The sequence below is a fragment of the Neoarius graeffei genome, chromosome 1 (assembly GCF_027579695.1).
Source record: "Neoarius graeffei isolate fNeoGra1 chromosome 1, fNeoGra1.pri, whole genome shotgun sequence".
Taxonomy (NCBI): domain Eukaryota; kingdom Metazoa; phylum Chordata; class Actinopteri; order Siluriformes; family Ariidae; genus Neoarius; species Neoarius graeffei.
In genome coordinates this window covers 103,308,805-103,327,725 of record NC_083569.1, presented here as the reverse complement: position 1 = coordinate 103,327,725, position 18,921 = coordinate 103,308,805, and the positions used below count along the sequence as shown (strand labels likewise).

The 18,921-nt window shown below is 42.0% G+C and overlaps 1 protein-coding gene across 1 annotated transcript in view; it reads right to left on the bottom strand.

The window, feature by feature from the left end:
- Positions 1 to 1,702: 1,702 nt before the first annotated feature.
- The window catches only part of LOC132879620 (desmoglein-2-like protein), a 116,792-nt gene continuing 99,573 nt past the window's right edge, over positions 1,703 to 18,921 (bottom strand). The window contains exons 10-14 of the mRNA XM_060913731.1: positions 10,871 to 11,092; positions 10,527 to 10,757; positions 5,593 to 5,720; positions 3,631 to 3,888; positions 1,703 to 2,587 (exon numbers count right to left, since the gene is read on the bottom strand). Coding sequence (XP_060769714.1) covers positions 1,721 to 2,587; positions 3,631 to 3,888; positions 5,593 to 5,720; positions 10,527 to 10,757; positions 10,871 to 11,092 — 1,706 coding nt within the window. The 3' untranslated portion in view covers positions 1,703 to 1,720. The remainder of the gene's footprint in view (positions 2,588 to 3,630; positions 3,889 to 5,592; positions 5,721 to 10,526; positions 10,758 to 10,870; positions 11,093 to 18,921) is intronic.

Sequence of the window (18,921 nt, the reverse complement as noted above, 5' to 3'; positions counted from 1 at the left end):
CAGCATTTAAGTCTAGGCTGAAAACATATCTGTTTAGTCAAGCCTTTTGTTAATGGTGTTTATGAGGTAAAGGAGTAGATCTGGAGGGTCCTCAGACATAGAGTGTTTTGGTAAACTGGGATGTATGGATGCTGTCAGTCCCCACTCGCTTGCTCACTCGAGTTTGTTGACGGTGTAGTGGCTGGCTGCTTTATGTCCCGGGGCTCCCTCATGCCTGTGTTACCTTCTGGCTCTCTCCTTTTAGTTATGCTGTCATAGTTAGTTGCCGGAGTCCCTGCTTGTACTCGGTGCAATATGTATACTGTTCCTACTTATTCAGGTGACATTGGGCATACCTAACCACCTGTGTTTTCTTTCCCTCCCCCCCACCCCAAATCTGTCCCTCTGAGTTACAGGGAGTCAACAGGAAATCTTTTGGTGGAGAGGGTGGAGACCTCGACTGGCTATCGTAGCCTGCAGGGAATCGGCCATCAGACATTCTGTCGCATGTCCCAGACCCGGTGAAATGTAACTGAATTGTCTTGGCCAGCCCTAAGGGTCCCATCTGCATCTCATCATTGCTGAGGAGTGTGCTCCCATCACCCAATCAAGCATCCAGCCAGAGCAGGTCATGATATATTTATCATATTAACATGCCATTGTTGTGTGTTATGCCTGATGTAAAGACTCTCGTCTCTGCGAGCCTACCACACAGATTTAATACTTGTCATTTTTAGGGCATACCTAACAACGTGTTTTCTTTCTCTCTCTCTCTCCCCCCCCCCCCCCCCCCCAATCTGTCCCTCTGAGTTACATGTTGATCCTGGGATTGAGATGCTGGCCTCTTCTGCCCCTCGGACCTGCTTGATCCATCCTGGTGCCCTGTGTCTGGTCGGAGTTTTATCGCACCGCTCCTGTGAAAGACGGCCCCATGAGGACAGTTGAGGGTTATACCTGTTAAAACTGTTAATATTATAGTCAGGCTGTCTTGAACATTCTTATCTTTCGTAGAAAAACTGTTTTCAAATTCGAAAGAAGACACAGAGCATGGCTTCCTGTTTATTCTGGCACATGAAGAGATATTTAGCACGCTTACAGCACAAATTTACCCAGGTCAGATACAAAAGCACACAATCTTGCAATCTATTTTCATTACTGGGTAAGAAATATAAAAGTAACAGAGAAACAATCAATCAAATAATCAAAACTCACTATCTGTTATCTGAAGTGAGAAATAAACTGATGATACATGTAATGGTTGATACACATCTAAGTTACAGGAAATACACATCAGGATATCAAAACCTCCTAAAAAGCCTGTCCTGATCATTATTAGTGATGGATATTCAAGCTGAATACTCGAACACACTGCCACTACAAACAATTTCCCAATTACTCAATCCTGATTAAACTTTTATAACAAACAGCCTCACAGATATGTGACATTATTTGACTAATTATGCCCATCTCTCTCAATTAAATCATGGATCTTGAAAAATTGTTCATGTTTCTCTTTATTAAGTGTAAATTTGATCTTCTGGTTAATCAGGTTTGTGGGATGTTCTTCACAGAACAAACGGCTGAATCATGAAAATATGGGTCTGCACGTAGAATGTTGAGCATCTTTGTCAAGGCATTAGGAGGTGGAGCTTGACTGGAAACTTTTCTCGACAACTGAAACCCTTTCCTCTGTCATCTATTTGTGAGTGCTACCATTTGACACAATAAACAGGGACACATCTTACTGTGACATTGAAAGGGCACTTGGGATAACTGATGCATTTCCAAAAGCCATGATCCCTCCACTTTCCCCTTGGGCCTTCATACTCTGTTTCTTGTTGATGCTGGAGTGCGAGAAGCTCTGCACCACATGTAGAGGCTCCATGCTGTCTATAACCTGAAGGGTACCAGAAATAGTGCCCTGAGGCTCAGGGTGGCCTGAGAACCCATGCACCACTGTGCCTCCAATACCTGGATCCACCAGCACTTTAGTATGTGCTTGCTGCAATCCCAGCCTGGGAAGGGTGTACTGGGCAGCCATTACCATGTTGGTACCCTCTTTCTCCACCAGCACCACATTGCTTTCTTGAACACCTGGTACTGGACCAGAAGCCAAAAAAAGGGTGGGATGTTGTTGTTCCACCACATACATAGGGGTAAGGGAAACATAGACAGGTGGCTGCTGTACGAGCAGCGTTTGGCCTATGGTGGTTGCTGATGTGGTGCCTCCACTGATAATACTCTCTCTATAATTTGTAGTTTGGGCATTTTGCATAGTAGAGGAGTAGCTGGATGCAGAGACAGAGGGTGCCTTACTGTGGACACCACCAACAGCTTCTTCTACTTTGAAACCCACTTGTGAACTGGATGAGACCATTTTGGGAGGCATGGAAGTGGAGCTGGCCTTGAATTCAATGGCTGAGCCACAGCAAATCTCAGCAAGCCTTTTGAACTGAGGTCCGAGGTCATCAAGGAAATCCAGATCATCTTCATCATCTATATAGTCACAGAGGTCCTCTAAGGAGCCTGTGACTGAGTTGCAGGTTTCATCATGAAACCTCAGCAGCTGGTATTCAGTAGCATCCTGCTTCACTATATCCAGTGTTTTCTGCAACAACACACAGGACATCAGAACTCAACACTGCTAAACTATGTCTCATTCACACAGCAGATAACAACTACATTTACACTCGAAATAAGATCAGATTGGTCCAGCTGGAGAGTAAAAAAGAAAATACAACACAACACCAACTTCATCAGTCAACCTGTCAGACCAAACAAATTCTTTGTAGGCTTCAATCAAATATCAGGATATGAAAAGAAACCCTTAAAAAGTTTTTGGAGGTTCTTTTCATGGAATTTAATTCTTTTTTTGCATCTTTTGTAGATGTAAAAAGACACCTTCAGAGAATTTTTTTTTAATGTATTCACAGCGTTTGTGTATATGTGAAAACTAATATTCCACCTAAATCCTTTGCCATAAAGTGAAATTAAATGTTATGAAGGCATAGTCTTATCTCTAAAAGAACACATTTCGAGAGACAACCTTTCAAAAACTTGGCAGTGAATTATGGTGAGATTGAGCACAAACAGCGTAGCACTGTAATAGAGTAGGTAGCATTGGGCCCTCACAGCTCCTGAGATTCCCACTGAGTTTTCCATGTTCTTGCCCATGTAGCTGTCCTGCTGGTTCTCTCTTTTTTTTCCCTCCTACCTCTTTAAACACATGCTGGTAGGTGGAATGTCTATTCTAAATTGTTCCTAGGTGTGAATAAGTATGTGATTTGAGTGTGTGCATGGTGGCCTCAGATGGAATGGTGTTCCGTTCAGGGTGTATTTACGCCTCACACCCAGGCTCCAAATCCACTGTGATCCATACCAGGATGGAGTGCTGATTGAAGATGAATGAATGAATGAATGAATGAATGAGTGTGAACAACACACTGTGCCAACAGGCACTCTCTAAATCTCAACTCAATTTCCAATCAAGACACAATTTCTCAGCCATCTTGGATTACAGTGTGTATGTTTGTGGTTATACACTGCCACTACTTTGAGATCATGTCTGCACCGTGAGACTAATTAATGCATAACATGCAGTTATTCTGTATTAAGGTTCTGTTCTCTTTTGGGTTGTGAAAAAATACTAACCTTTCCAAAGTAGTTGCCTAAGAAGGTCTCGGTTAAAGCCATGCTTTCAAGGGTGTCCACTGTAACATTTTCAGAATGTCTTCCATTTACAATTGCATTTTCAACATAGGCACCCTCAGACTTGTTGACATGCCACTGGTGATTTATGTATTGCTCTTCAGATTCCCGTCTATACTTTCTCCAGTTTTCAGTTGTTTGCCATTGAGCTTTGAATTTCCCGCTGCTGTCAATGGGTATCTGAGATAGCAGTGGTAGTTCCTGAGGAAAGAGGGAGATAGAACACTGCAGTTTACCATGTAATTTTGGTTGGATTTCAACAACACTTACACAGCTAGAATTAAAACATAATAATAATCTACATTGTAAACATAGTCAGTTCTTTCAAGAGCAATTACACTCTCCTGGACTCCCAGTGATGGATGTCTTTGGCACGGTTGATATCCAAAAACTTTTAACCATGAGGCAAGTTGCATCACTTACAGCACTTTGCCCCTGGGTGGTGTGGTCTGTGAATTAGCAATAATCCTCCAGACAAGCTTCTTGTCCTGAATTTGGTTACTTTGTTTGTCTAGATCCCATGTGAGTCGAGCATGGATATGTGGGTGGTGCTAAAGATAGTATACAACATCAAACTGTCTAATGCAGCCACAGACATATTGATTAATGTCTCTGTCTGAAAATCACATATCTACCATCACAAAAAAAAGTAGAAAGCTACTGTAGTAGTGACTGAAACTTTCTTCCTCTTTTCAACAGTCTTTTTTTCTGGTTAAGTCAAGAAGCAACATCTTAGTTTTAAGAAGCCATTTAATGTTTTGTTTTTATCGCTTGACACATAGTAATGTTTACCTTTTGCTATGTAGCTTGAACATATTGATCTTCCTTGTGATCCAAATAAAATCTGCCATCTTCAAGGGCAAATACTGTTTGGCTTCCTATTCATTGTTTGTGATCTTAAAGAATGCCCACAGCAAAAAATAAACATTTTACACAAATGCATTTTGACTACCCTGTATTGTCACAGTGCGTTGCATAAAGCAGTGCTTTAAAATTCTTTTGTGTTCCTGCGCACTCAAGGGTGCAGCCATATTGCCAGTGTCAAAGGTCAGCTTGACGTAGTACTGTTGATCAGTTTCTTGTATCTTAGTTGGATTGCTGCTTCTGACACCGCAATATAGCCGGATGTACAAAACATTTTTAAAAAACAGCAGAGTGTAAAGCTTCTGGTTGCAAAAATAACAAACATCATAAGGGAAAGCATTTTTTCTGTCTTCTCTTGCTGACAACCGAGCAACATTGTCGACTTGCTAAACAGTGGCGACACAATTTGGGAACAGGCCACACTTTAGAAACCCTCTTCTTTGGGAGAAATTCTGTTGGTTGCGAGGAGCATTTTGAGCCTGATCGCTTTGAAAAGAATCTACAGGCCGAGTTCTTGGGCTACGCAGGACGTGCTAGACTCAAACCTGATGCTGTGCCAACAATATTCTGACACTATCCACAGAAAAAGGGTTCAGGCCATGCAAGCCAATAAACTAGAATAGTATAGACATTCAATGTATGTATGTATGTATGTATGTATGTATGTATGTATGTATTTATTTATTTAGGCACTGGCTAAAAGTGGAGCTCCCAGTATGGACCCCAGGAATGTAAAATGTGTTAATAATAATTAACAATTAGTTCAACTTATATAGCACCGTTCTCACACCCAAGGTCTCTTAACAATTACAAAAAAAAAAAAGTCCACCAAAAAAGGGTCAGGGTGCAGTTCCAATGGTGTAGCTACCCACAGTCCCACCAGAAGGTGCAACAAAAGTAAATCCCACATGGCCTGCATAGCCGCTGCGACGCTACCAGGCAACATTGCCCGGAACACCATGCCATGGATCCACAAAGTGAGCACAGAAGCACCGCCACACAGAGCACTTAAAAAACCTGAAAATGCATAACATACACTACCTTAAGCTCTCCTTTGCCTTCAATGCAATCAACGACAAGTTGCTGGCTTTGCTCATAGGGGAAGGCCTTGAAACCATCAAGAATTGTAGCATCTCCACACTCACAAAACAGCAAAAGCACTGGAATCACTGCAAACACATTTTACAATTTTCACTGCTTCAGGCAGCTCAAGCCATTACCCAACTTCTCTTACTCTCATAGTATTCAGAATATGACAGCAAATTATAAGACAGTAAATTTAATAATTTTTATGTCTAATACATTAAACATGCAATAGATCATAAATGTTCCATTACCTTCCCTATTTCAGTTTAACTCATTGTAACTAGATATAATTTTTAAATGCCCAACTTCTCTTGGATAGCTCATTCCAATGACACAGACTGGTGTTTAGTTCAAATATGTAAAAATTCCCATTTTTAAATTTAAAACAGAGACCGTAGTATTGTTTAAAAAAAAGAAGATTGATTTTAAAAATCTTGGTTCTTAAAGTACATTTTGACTACTGTTACATAAATAAAATGAGAACTCAGCAACTGATATACCATTTGTTTCACCTTGTGACAAATATGGGCAAGTTTAGAGATCTGCTAAATGGTTAGCGACCTAATGAGAGAGATGAACTTTAATTGTTAGAGTCTAAAAATCCTAGTTGTTGTGGTATATTAAAAAAATCAAAATCAAATAAACAAACACAAAAAAAATCCAATGAGAATATGAGACACATCCACATTCAGATACTGAAAATTAAATGCATGCTTTTTTCTCTATATATGTTACCTCTGAGCGATATTATTCGTAAACATTGTATTAGTTTCCACTGCTATGCTGATGACACACAGTTGTATGTCTCTGCAAAACCTGATGAGAGACACCAGCTTAATAGAATTGAGGAATGTGTTGAGGACATTAGACACTGGATGCTTATTAATTTCCTTCTGCTTAACTCTGACAAGACTGAAGTACTTGTACTAGGACCACATACAGCTAGAAGTAAGTTTTCTGATTACACAGTAACTCTGGATGGCCTTTCTGTTTCTTCACGTGCAGCAGTAAAAGACCTTGGAGTGATTATTGACCCCAGTCTTTCATTCGAAACTCACATTGATAACATCACCCAGATAGCTTTCTTTCATCTCAGAAATATTGCAAAGATAAGAAATTTAATGTCATTGCATGATGCAGAAAAACTAGTCCATGCTTTTGTTACCTCCAGGTTGGATTATTGTAATGCCTTACTGTCTGGATGTTCCAATAAGTGCATAAACAAGCTCCAGTTAGTTCAAAATGCAGCAGCAAGAGTCCTTACTAGAACTAGAAAATATGACCACATCACGCCTGTCTTATCCACACTGCATTGGCTCCCAATCAAATTTCGTATTGATTATAAAATACTACTATTGACCTTTAAAGCACTAAATGGTCTCGCACCACAGTACCTGAGTGAACTTCTGCTCCTCTATGACCCGCCACACCTACTTAGATCAAAAGGTGCAGGCTATCTGCTGGTACCTCGTATAGTGAAGGCTACATCAGGGGGCAGAGCCTTTTCTTACAAAGCCCCACTGTTATGGAACAGTCTTCCAAGTAATGTTCGGGAATCAGACACAGTCTCAGCATTTAAGTCTAGGCTGAAAACATATCTGTTTAGTCAAGCCTTTTGTTAATGGTGTTTATGAGGTAAAGGAGTAGATCTGGAGGGTCCTCAGACATAGAGTGTTTTGGTAAACTGGGATGTATGGATGCTGTCAGTCCCCACTCGCTTGCTCACTCGAGTTTGTTGACAGTGTAGTGGCTGGCTGCTTTATGTCCCGGGGCTCCCTCATGCCTGTGTTACCTTCTGGCTCTCTCCTTTTAGTTATGCTGTCATAGTTAGTTGCCGGAGTCCCTGCTTGTACTCGGTGCAATATGTATACTGTTCCTACTTATTCAGGTGACATTGGGCATACCTAACCACCTGTGTTTTCTTTCCCTCCCCCCCACCCCAAATCTGTCCCTCTGAGTTACATGGAGTCAACAGAAAATCTTTTGGTGGAGAGGGTGGAGACCTCAACTGGCTATCGTAGCCTGCAGGGAATCGGCCGTCAGACATTCTGTCGCATGTCCCAGACCCGGTGAAATGTAACTGAATTGTCTTGGCCAGCCCTAAGGGTCCCATCTGCATCTCATCATTGCTGAGGAGTGTGCTCCCATCACCCAATCAAGCATCCAGCCAGAGCAGGTCATGATATATTTTACCATATTAACATGCCATTGTTGTGTGTTATGCCTGATGTAAAGACTCTCGTCTCTGCGAGCCTACCACACAGATTTAATACTTGTCATTTTTAGGGCATACCTAACAACGTGTTTTCTTTCTCTCTCTCTCCCCCCCCCAATCTGTCCCTCTGAGTTACATGTTGATCCTGGGATTGAGATGCTGGCCTCTTCTGCCCCTCGGACCTGCTTGATCCATCCTGGTGCCCTGTGTCTGGTCGGAGTTTTATCGCACCGCTCCTGTGAAGGACGGCCCCATGAGGACAGTTGAGGGTTATACCTGTTAAAACTGTTAATATTATAGTCAGGCTGTCTGTTGTTGCCCAAATGAGGATGGGTTCCCTTTTGAGTCTGGTTCCTCTCGAGGTTTCTTCCTCATGTCGTCTGAGGGAGTTTTTCCTTGCCACCGTCGCCACAGGCTTGCTCATTGGGGATAGATTTGGGATAAAATTAGCTCATGTTTTAAGTCGTTCAAATTCTGTAAAGCTGCTTTGCGACAATGTTTATTGTTAAAAGCGCTATACAAATAAACTTGATTTGATTTGATTTTGAAATGCAACCTAGTTTACGAGCAGTTAAGTCGCTGGTTAGCTGGAGCTTGTTTCCATTCATGCATATTTGCAGATTCTTCCATTTTATTTTAAACAAGGGTAAAGGTGAAAACAGGGCAGAATGCTGGTGTGGCTCTCAGTGTGGTGCACTGATGCCACTAGGTGTGCCATGAAAATGTTGAGAATGCCTTCTGAGTCAAATACGTTCTTCCAACAAGTAACATGCAACAACCTCCACATGGTGACCCTGGTAACAAAGAGTAGCAGTAGGAAAGAGTGGCCAGCCAGTGCCTTTGATAATTTGAATCTGTGGCTTGGAGAAGATAATGCAAACAGCAAATTCATGCTATCTGTCAGGCATTGGTTGGAAAAGATGCCAGTCATGTCTTGCTTGAAGAATACCACTACAACAAGTGACACCACTCAGAGATGTGAATATGTGATCTGCAGAATCCCAGATGATGAATACTTCCACTGGGAAATGAAGGCACCTGGGGAAAGTCTACAAGAAGCCAGAGGACACAAGGAGTCACAAAAAGCATTCTTGAGCACACCAAAAACACTGTAATAAGATGCTGGAACGTGAAGACAATGTCCCAGGTGGGAAAGACCACAAATGTTGTGAAACAATTTAGCTGATACAGGTTAAGCATTCTGGGGCTGAGTGAGATCAGAGGGATAGGGTTCAGAAAGGCTTTGGACATGAGAGAGAACACCACAGAGGTTTTGGACTAGTCCTGGATGATGAAGTGAGACTACTGAAGTAGAACCCAGTAGGCAATAGAACCATCAGTACCAGTTTCTACAGGGTATGTCTTGACTAATGAGGCAGAGAATGAAGGGAAGGATGATTTCTATAAGCAGCTGCAACCAAAGACTGAGGAAACACAACAGTACGACATCCTCATCCCAGAGGGCCAGCAAATCTACATGTGCAACCATGGTGTTAACATACAGATGAGCATAAAGGTGGAAAAATCCTTCAAGAAACTGAAGAGCAGGAATCAACAATTTCACACCCTAGATGTTTAAAGTGAGCCTAGAGAAAGCTCTACCTGAACTCCATACATTGTTCAGTGACATCCTGAAAGAGCAGAAAGTGCTTGATGATTGGAAGAGATCCCTCATTGTTAAGATGCCAAAGAAAGGACATCTAAACATCCAAAGGAGACTGACAATACCAGGTACTGCTTTCTATGCCCTACAGGCAGCATGGAGCTCAAGCTCTTTAGCATCAATCTAGTATCCATTTAACTTTCTGGTGCTGAAACATGGAGGGTTACTGTAGCAGATAGCAAAAGGCTGGGTGTGTTCCACAGGAAGTGCCTTAGGAGGATCCTGAGAATCCACTGGCCAGACAATGGAGGCACACAGGACACATCTTCAGGAGCAATAACAACAAAACAAAGGTCACACTCACATGGACACCGGAGGGGCAAAGGAGAATAGAAAGACCACCTGAAAGAGGAGTGTTGAGAAAGAGAGGCAAGGACTCAAGTAGGTCTTTTGTAAAAGCCTGAGGTGGCAGCTAAAGACAGAAGGGATGGAAGAGGGCACTTAATGGCCTTATGCAGCTGAAAGGGCCTAAAGAGAATAAGGGAAAAATAAAGGTGTAAAGATTTTCCAAGGCATTTGTAATAATTTATTTGGCATTAAAATGTCATATTAAATAATTATTAGTTCTATCCAGGTTGTTTTTCTGGTTCAGAGAAATCTATCCAAAGGTGACAGCTACTGAAAGTAAATATTCAGCATGCGTGCTGTCACATATTCCCCCTTTGTGCTCCAGTTGTCATGGTGCCAAGCATCATGTGCTTGTTTTTGCACATGTCCTTTCATTGGTTTGCTATCCAGCTGTGTCTACCTGTTTTGTGTTAGTTCTTGATTAGTTTGTCTATGTATACCCTAATGTTTCTTTGTTTTGTCACAAAGGCTTATCATGGATATTTCTAACTTTATGTCCAAGCTTCATTTTCTTGCTTTATTACACATTTACATCCTGCCTCTTATTGCATGTTACTCGGACTCAGAACATTATTTCCATCTGAACATCAGAATCAGTAGATACATTAAGAGAAAAACACAGAACAGTGGTGAACATGAAAATACTGAGGTGATGGTACTCACACAAAAGAAGTAGGATTCCTAGCAGTGCTACCAGAATTCCACCTGTTCCCAGTCTATTGCCTGATCTGGTCTGTGCCCTATGTTGGCACACTTGTGCCTCAGTGCAAGTGCACACGGCTACCTGAAGCTTTTGAACCTCACAGGACTTTCCCTCCTGGTCTTGGACATCCAGTGCCACTGTGTAATGTCCTGGCCACAGGATCTCCTGACTGCGCAGAGTGACTGTTGTTTCTGGAAAAGGAATTCATCAGAAAAACAAGTATGAGTTATTAAATTGATCATTTACATAATGAAAGTGTTACAGCATTAACATTAAACTGCTTTAAAAGAGCTTTAAACTTAACCGTTGAGACGCTCAATGCTCCAGTTCTCTTTTGTGCCCTTGGTAACCAAACTGAATTGGAAACGTTCAGCATTGGAGTGTTTATCCTTATCCATGGCTGTGACTTTCAGTTCCCTATTGCTGTAACACAGCGTTTCAACTGAGCTGATCAGAACTGGACAGTGGTCATTGAAATCCTCCACCTGAATTGCAAGAGTACCTGTCGCAGTTTTGGGTGGAAAATCTATGGAAAAAATTTGAGACATTAGAATATTTAGGACATTATATTTTTACAACTGCTACATCAATACATGGTTTTACAGTTGTATAATATAACTCAGTATATATATATATATATATATATATATATATATATATATATATATATAGTGGGATAGGTGATGAATGGGCTGTCACATCCCAGCTGTTGGAGTGTAATGGAAGAATTGCAGACTTATTCCAATTGATTGAGTATTCAGAAATATTAGAGAATGTAATGGTTTCTTTTACTGATACTGTGGGGTCTTGAAGAAAAAGTAGGATGTCGTCGGCATAGAGGCTGATTTTATGATGCATATTTAGAGTCTGAACTCCCTTAATGTGGGGGTTCTGATGGATGGCAGCAGCTAGAGGTTCAATGAAGATGGTAAATTATAAAGAGGAGAGTGGGCATCCCTGTCTAGTTCCCCGGTCCAGAGTGAAACTGTGTGATGTTAGTCCATTGGTGATCACTGTGGCTGAGGGTGAAGTGTAGAGAATCTTAATCCAATTAATGAACGATTCCCAGAAAACAAACCGCCCTAATGTGGAAAACAGGAAATTCCAGTTGACCCTATCAAAAGCTTTTTCCACATCAAGAGTTGCTATAATGTTTTTTTCTTGTAAAGTTGAGGAGTGATACATTATGTTAAACAATCTGCGGGTGTTGGAGGGAGAAATTCTGCCTTAGATGAAGCCAGTCTGATCTGGGTGGATAATGGATGGGGAGACCTCTTCTAATCTGTGCGCTAACGTTTTGGTGATTATTTTATTGTCAACACTGACTACGTTTACATGCACATCCAAATCGAGCTGCTGTCGGTAATCGAGCGGAAGGTCCCAGCAGGGTGCCAGAGAAATCCAATCCTACATGCACAGTGTTTAAATCGAGCTATTGTTATGAGGTGCATTGTGCACCCGAGCCACAGGTGGCGCTACATGCCCCATCGTGTTGGTACACTTCCGGTTGTCGTCATGAAGAAGAGCTATTCAAGAGTATAAACAAAGTGACTACAGGCGGAAATTAGCATGCACTGCTATAATCTGGGACAGACATCTGTCCTTACCACAAGGATAATGTTTAATTTGTACACTGTCCCTTTTAAAAATAAAATAAACTCTAAGAAGAGTGTTTGTAGTTTGTATGTACGAACAGAAGTGTTCCTAATAAAGTGGGCGGCTAAGGTGAAGTGTCATGCCGACCGAGGCTGTTTTTTCGACACAATTCACAGCTATGCAACAGCTGTACAGATGTATTTGGTGATACAGCAAGTGAGCTAAATTTTAACAGTGCAAACAATGCCACAAAAAGAAAAGATTCATGCCGTTGTCATGATTCGTTGTCATGCCGACCGAGGCTGTTGTGTTTCCCTTGTGGTCTTGTCACTTCCGGAAGGGGCAGTGCTGAAGTAAGTAGCTCGAATACGTAGCTCAATAGGGTATACATGCACTAACTAGCTCGGCAGAAATCGCATAATCTAGGTCGTGTAGCTCGATTCTAAGAAATCAAGTTCGGTTCAATTTCAGCCGAATTAAGGTGTATACATGGCATTTTGAACTTCGATTTCAGTCGAGCAACGGCAGAAATTCGATTCTCTCTATGTGCATGTAAACGTAGTGATTGAGTAGGGAGATTGGCCGGTAGCTGGATGGCATTGTTGGTTCCTTATTGGGCTTAAGGAGAAGTGACATTGAAGCTGTGGTGATACTAGCTGGAAGTCTTTTTGTTTGTTTGTTTTGATTCATTGATCATCCTGATAAAAAGTGGAGCCAAAATGGACCAAAATTGTTTGTGGAACTCAGCAGGGAAGCCATCCGGACCTGGTGCTTTGTTATTAGGCATACGTTTAAGAGCCTCAAACAGTTCTTGTTGAGTTATAGGTGACTAGTTTATTTGTTTGGTTTTCATTAAGTTGTGGTAAGTTGATGCTGTTAAGAAATGAGTCAATGGCGTCCTGGTTGGGGTTTATTTCTGAAGAGTATAGTTTATTGTAAAAATTGTAGAAAAACTGATTTATTTCTTCAGGTAAGCTGGTTAGCTTCCCTGCTGAGTTCTTTATGACTGGGATTGTTGCTTTTTCTATGTTCCGTTTGATTTGATTTTTTTTTATTTTTTTCCTCTCCTTTCCTCCTTTCTCTTTCTCTCTGTCTCTCGCTACTTCACTCATCCCTGTTCTGCCTGGGCCCCATGGGTGGCTCGGGCAGCCCGGTCCTGTCCGGTTGCCACGTGGGACCGGTGTTGGTCGGTGCCGTGGGGTATTCGTGGGTTCTGGGCCCCCGCCGCGCACTCGCCCTTTGCGCGTACACACATACCTCTTCCTGGCAATACGCAACACACCTTATTCTCTTTTAAATGCACTACATATTAGTTTGCATACATCATACATCTACCAATAACAAGATCAACAAATAGACTAGGGCAAGTGAGGCATGCATGCAGATGCCTCTGCAGGTGTTTCACTGCATGCCTTGCTTCTTTTAATGCTTACACAATTTAGAGGAGGCATATATCCATGAGTACACAGGGTTGTTGTGGCGTGCAGGGCGAAATCTGGGCAGAGACTCGCCCTGAGCGCACACTTCTTTTAATGCAATACATTAGAGAAAGCCCACAATATAGCCATTTACATTCTTATATAGGACAAATACGGCATGTTGCGTGATGGTCTGGAGTTGAGGTGTGGTGGGTCGTGGGACGGAGGGGCTGGGGGCCCTGGGCCAAGGGCCGTGGGCTGGTTAGCATGCAGGGCCTTCCCTCTGCTGTCTCATTGTGGTATATCTTGTGCGGGGGCGGGACGACACCGTGGTCATACTTGGGTGCCCAGGAAATCCTTATAATCAGTCAGTTAATCAAATTTTTTCTTATTCTTATCCCTATTCTTATTTCTCTTATTATTATCCTACATAAAGATAATATTACTCATTTCCTTTGTAACCCTCCTTCTCTGCGATCTAGCTTCCATCTCCCCGGTCCAACAGTAAGTCAGTACTACTCCTTATATACACTCACACACACACACACGGACATCTCCATATACCGTACACATTATTCCTCACTGTAAATTTTGTTTTTTCACTCAACTTTAAATTTGGTGTTGTGTTTGAATTCTGTTTTCTGTTATCAGACTGTCGTACTGATAAGCTGACAGTAATAAAGCCCATTTCTGTAGGCGGGCAGCAGCTAACGCTGGCACTCACATATTTGGCCCCAAAATCTTCACCAGTGGCTTATGGTCTGTTACCAATACAAATTTCCTGCCATAGAGATAATCCCTAAATTTCTGTACACCAAAAATGATGCCTAATGCTTCCTTCTCAATTTGTGAGTAATTTACCTCAGTCTTGCTCAAAGTGCGTGAAGCGTATGCTATAGGTCTTTCACTACTATCAGTCATTTGGTGGGATATCACAGTTCCAAGACCATATGCACAAGCATCACAAGCCAACAAAATTGGCAATTCAGGATCAAAATGAGTTAGAACGGTTGAAGACGACAACTGTGCTTTAGCCTTCTCAAAAGCTGCTTGACAATTGGTGGACCAGTTCCATGGACTGTCTTTCTGTAGCAACACTGTCATTGGCTTAATGACTGTTAAAAGGCTCTCAAGGAACTTCCCATAGTATGCCAATAATGCTAAAAATGCCCTAAGCTCTGTGACATTCTTAGGAACTGGCGTGTTGGCTATCTCTTCCACATTCTCGGGTACTGGATGTAATCCTTCACTGTCAATTTTGTGTCCCAAGTAGGTTACACTTAGTTGACAGAAGCTACATTTGTCTCGATTTACCCTAATGCCTCTATCTTGTAGTCGTTTTAACACCTGTTCAACATTTTCCCAGTGTTTGATTTCTGTTTTGCCCATTATTAAAATGTTGTCAAGGTAGCACACAACACTTGGTAAGCCTTGAAGTATCTGATCCATAATACATTGGAATATTGCCGGTGAACTAGCTATTCCATCGGGTAACCTATTCATTTGGTAGAGCCACTTTTGTGTATTGATTGTCAAGTACTGCTGAGATTCATCATCTAGCTCCACCTGTTGGTAAGCCTGTGTGAGATCTAGCTTTGTGAAGTATTTGCCCCCAACTAACTTGGCAAAAAGATCCTGTGTTTTAGGAAGAGGGTATTTGTCCACCTCTAACCAGGGATTTATGGTTACTTTATAGTCACCACAAATTCTGACCTCACCATTGTTTTTTGGTATGCATACAACTGGAGTTGCCCATTCACTATATTCCACTGGAGTGCAAACTCCTATTTTTTGCAACTTTGCTAACTGCTTGTCAATGGCTGAGCTCAAGGCATAAGGCACTGATCTAGCCTTGCAGAATATTGGGATTGCATTCTCCATTACCCTTAGCTTTGCTTTTACCCCAGAAATGACTCCACGATCTGCATTGAACACATGAGAGTATTTCTTGTATATCTCTGAAAGAGGATCTGCTACTGGTACATGATTCACTCTAGACCAGTCTAAGCGCAGGTACTGAATCCAATTCCTACCCATTAGTGTTGGACCACTTCCCTTTCACACTAATAAAGTCAGCTGTTCTGTCTGATCTCCACACTGCACCTTCACTTGGATTTTACCCATCAGTACAATTGGCTCTGCAGAGTATGTTTGAAGATGCACATCACATGGCTGCAGTTTACACTTCTTAAAACTCTGTTCGTACAGTTTCTCTGAAATTATGCTCATAGCTGCACCTGTGTCTACTTCAATTTTTATCTTAATACCATCACATCTCACCATGACCACGGAGGGCTTTACATACTCATTGTCACCTTTCACTGTAAACAGTTCAAAGTCCTTTGTGACCCCTGGCAATTCCATGTCCGCACAGTTCTCAGGCCCTGGAGGCTGTCCTAGTGTGTTCACCATTCCACCCAAGGGCAATGCTGACCGTTGACTCAGCGTCACAGTACTTGGTCCCTGGTCTGGTGGTTCCCTCATGACATAGTGGGTGTCTCGCTCTGTTTGGGCGCTTCTCATGGCTGCTCATGGGCTGCCGCCCTGGTTGACGAATTCTTTGGTCAATGCATTTCTACATGCTCGCTCAAGATGTCCTTTCTTGTTGCACGCTCGGCACCGAAAGTCTTTGTATTTGCACTTTGCAGGTGGCTGTCCTCCTCTTTGGCATCGGTAGCACACGCTCTCACCGCTGGCATTTGGCTTTTGTTTCCTATCCGGCTCCTTTTGGCATGCATGAGCCTTTCCTTTGTAGCTGCTCACACTATCTGTTCTTAGCAGGGTTTGTTGAAACGTTTTCAGACTGCTAGTGGTGGACTTGAAATTATTCACAATGTCCGTTACTTTAGCCCATTTCAACTGTTCTCCATAAGCAGCACTTAACAGCTTAGTTCATAGCTCTTTACTGCTAATTCCATAAACTAACTGGTCCCTTAGCTGCTCTTCCTGCTTTTCGCCGAACTCACATGTAGTCGACAGTCCTTTTAGCGCGGCAACATATTCCGTCAGTGACTCTCCACTTTGCTGCTTTCGTGCACAGAATGCGTAACGTTCACTTACGATGTTTTTCTCTGGCACATAAAATTCTCTCAGTGCTTTTAGAATATCCTCTAATGTGCAATCAGACAGCTTTTTCGGTGCTAGCAAGTCTGTGAGCAATGAGAAAGTCTTTGCACCTACCACAGATAAGAAAACAGCCCTTTGTTTCTCATGCTGTATTCCGTTGGCTTCCACAAACTGCAAAATGTTGCTCATAGGTCTTGAAACTTTCACTGCCTTCATTGAAGCACAAGCCCATCTCACTGCTGAAAACTGCCATCTTTATGCTAGTGTCTTGCTAGCTTCAATACAGTTCTAGCATCTTCATTCCACTTCCAAAAAAATTTCGTGGTTAACAAATCCCATCCTCAATGCCAGTTTTGTAGTATCCAAGTGGAGCACGCATCCTACAAAACATTAATGGAGGCGGAGGCAGAAGTGCTATAAAACATTTAACTTTATTTATCACTAGGCTACTACATAACATAACATGTAGACTTTCTACAATCCCCTTGCAGTATTGAAGAGAACGAAAGTGGGGAGCTTTGTCTTCTTTTATAGCCCCCCCACGACTCTAAGTATCATGGGAGGTGAAGTTGAAATACCCATACACAACAAAAAGGGTTGAAGAAAATCGGCATGCAAGTTCACTGCAATTATCTAAAGAACTAGAAAGCCAAACTGGGGTGACTATTTTCCGTGACACAATACGGCGTACACTGCAGAGGAATGGCATGCATGGATGCCGTCCACGAAAGAAGCCTCTCCTAAAGCCCAGGCACAAAAAAGCCCACCTAGAGTTTGCCAGGGCCCATGCTGACACAGATGAAGTCTACTGGGACTCTATACTCTGGAGTGATGAGACCAAGATTAATGTTTTTGGAACTGATGGCTTCAAAACTGTATGGCATCGCAAAGGTGAGGAATGCAAAGAAAAATGCATACTAAATGTACTGCCCTCGCAATGCATGTGCTTATACAAAGCTAGACAGTCAGATAACGGGTAGAAGTCTTTCAAAAAAACCCACAAGGCTTGACTTTTCTTGTCCTTTAATGAAGTCTTCTATTTTTCCAATTTCTCCCCCCGTAAAACTGAAATTATTACAGAGATAGAAACACAATTTAAAACACTGTACAAGTAACATTGTATAAGTACATTTCAATTAGCATCCATTGATCCACAAAATGAAAAAGCTAGCATTTACTGAAAGCTAGCAAAGTATATTCACCAAAAACATAACTAATCAAATCTTAATCACAAAAATACACAATCATATAACCCTGTTCACACATAATACTTACAGATAAATATTCTCCAAGGCAAAAGCGTAGGAAAACTCCAACAATATGATTTCAGCAGTCTATTTAGCTGTCTGTGCTCACTTTTCTCACCTGAGCATGAGTACTGAGCATGCAACAGAAAAAACACAGCACAGCCGGACTTACCGAGCCGAACGCTCACTCCGACGCAGTTTCTCTGAACCAAAGAAAAGACCACTCACTCTGACGCGTTTTCTCTGGACCAATGAAAAGACCACTCACTCTGACATGGTTTCTCTGGACCAATGAAAAGACCACTCAGTCTGACGCGGTTTCTCTGGACCAATGAAAATATACTTTTTTTAAGCCTACTTAATTATTAACTTATGAACTTTAACTTAACATTTTAACTTTTTAACCCTTAGACAGTACACTCCCTGCTTGATAAGATTACATTATATCACTCCAAATACACACAAATTTAAAGAGGAATGCCTTCTGGAAACAATACACATTAAGTCTCTGAAAGAAGGACTACGATCTCTGTGACCGGCCTTAAGAACACTTTAGCTGTCCCATCCTTTACAATCCGCACCTCTACTTTGCGGACTCTGTTGTCACTGCTTGGGAAAGTTTGAACAACCAGTCCCATTGGCCACTCATGCCTGTGGGCTTGGCTGTCTTTCAGCAAGATGACATCTCCTTCTTTGACATTCGGCTTGTCTTTTGTCCACTTCCTGTGGCTCTGTAGTGTAGATAGATACTCTCCCTTCCATCTCTTCAAAAATGTGTCAGCAAGACACTGAACTTGCTTCAACTGCTTGCCATACAATTGAGCCGTGTCAAATTTTCCACAAGGGGCTGAAACTGCACTCATCTTTTGAGTAAGGAGCATCGCTGGGGTGAGCACCATAGTCATATCTGGGTCAGTGGTTATGGTCACAAGAGGTCTCGCGTTCATGATCACCATGACTTCCGCCATGAAAGTGCTCAAGACTTCATGTGTGAGACATGTTGGTACCGTCTGAAGCAACATTGCATC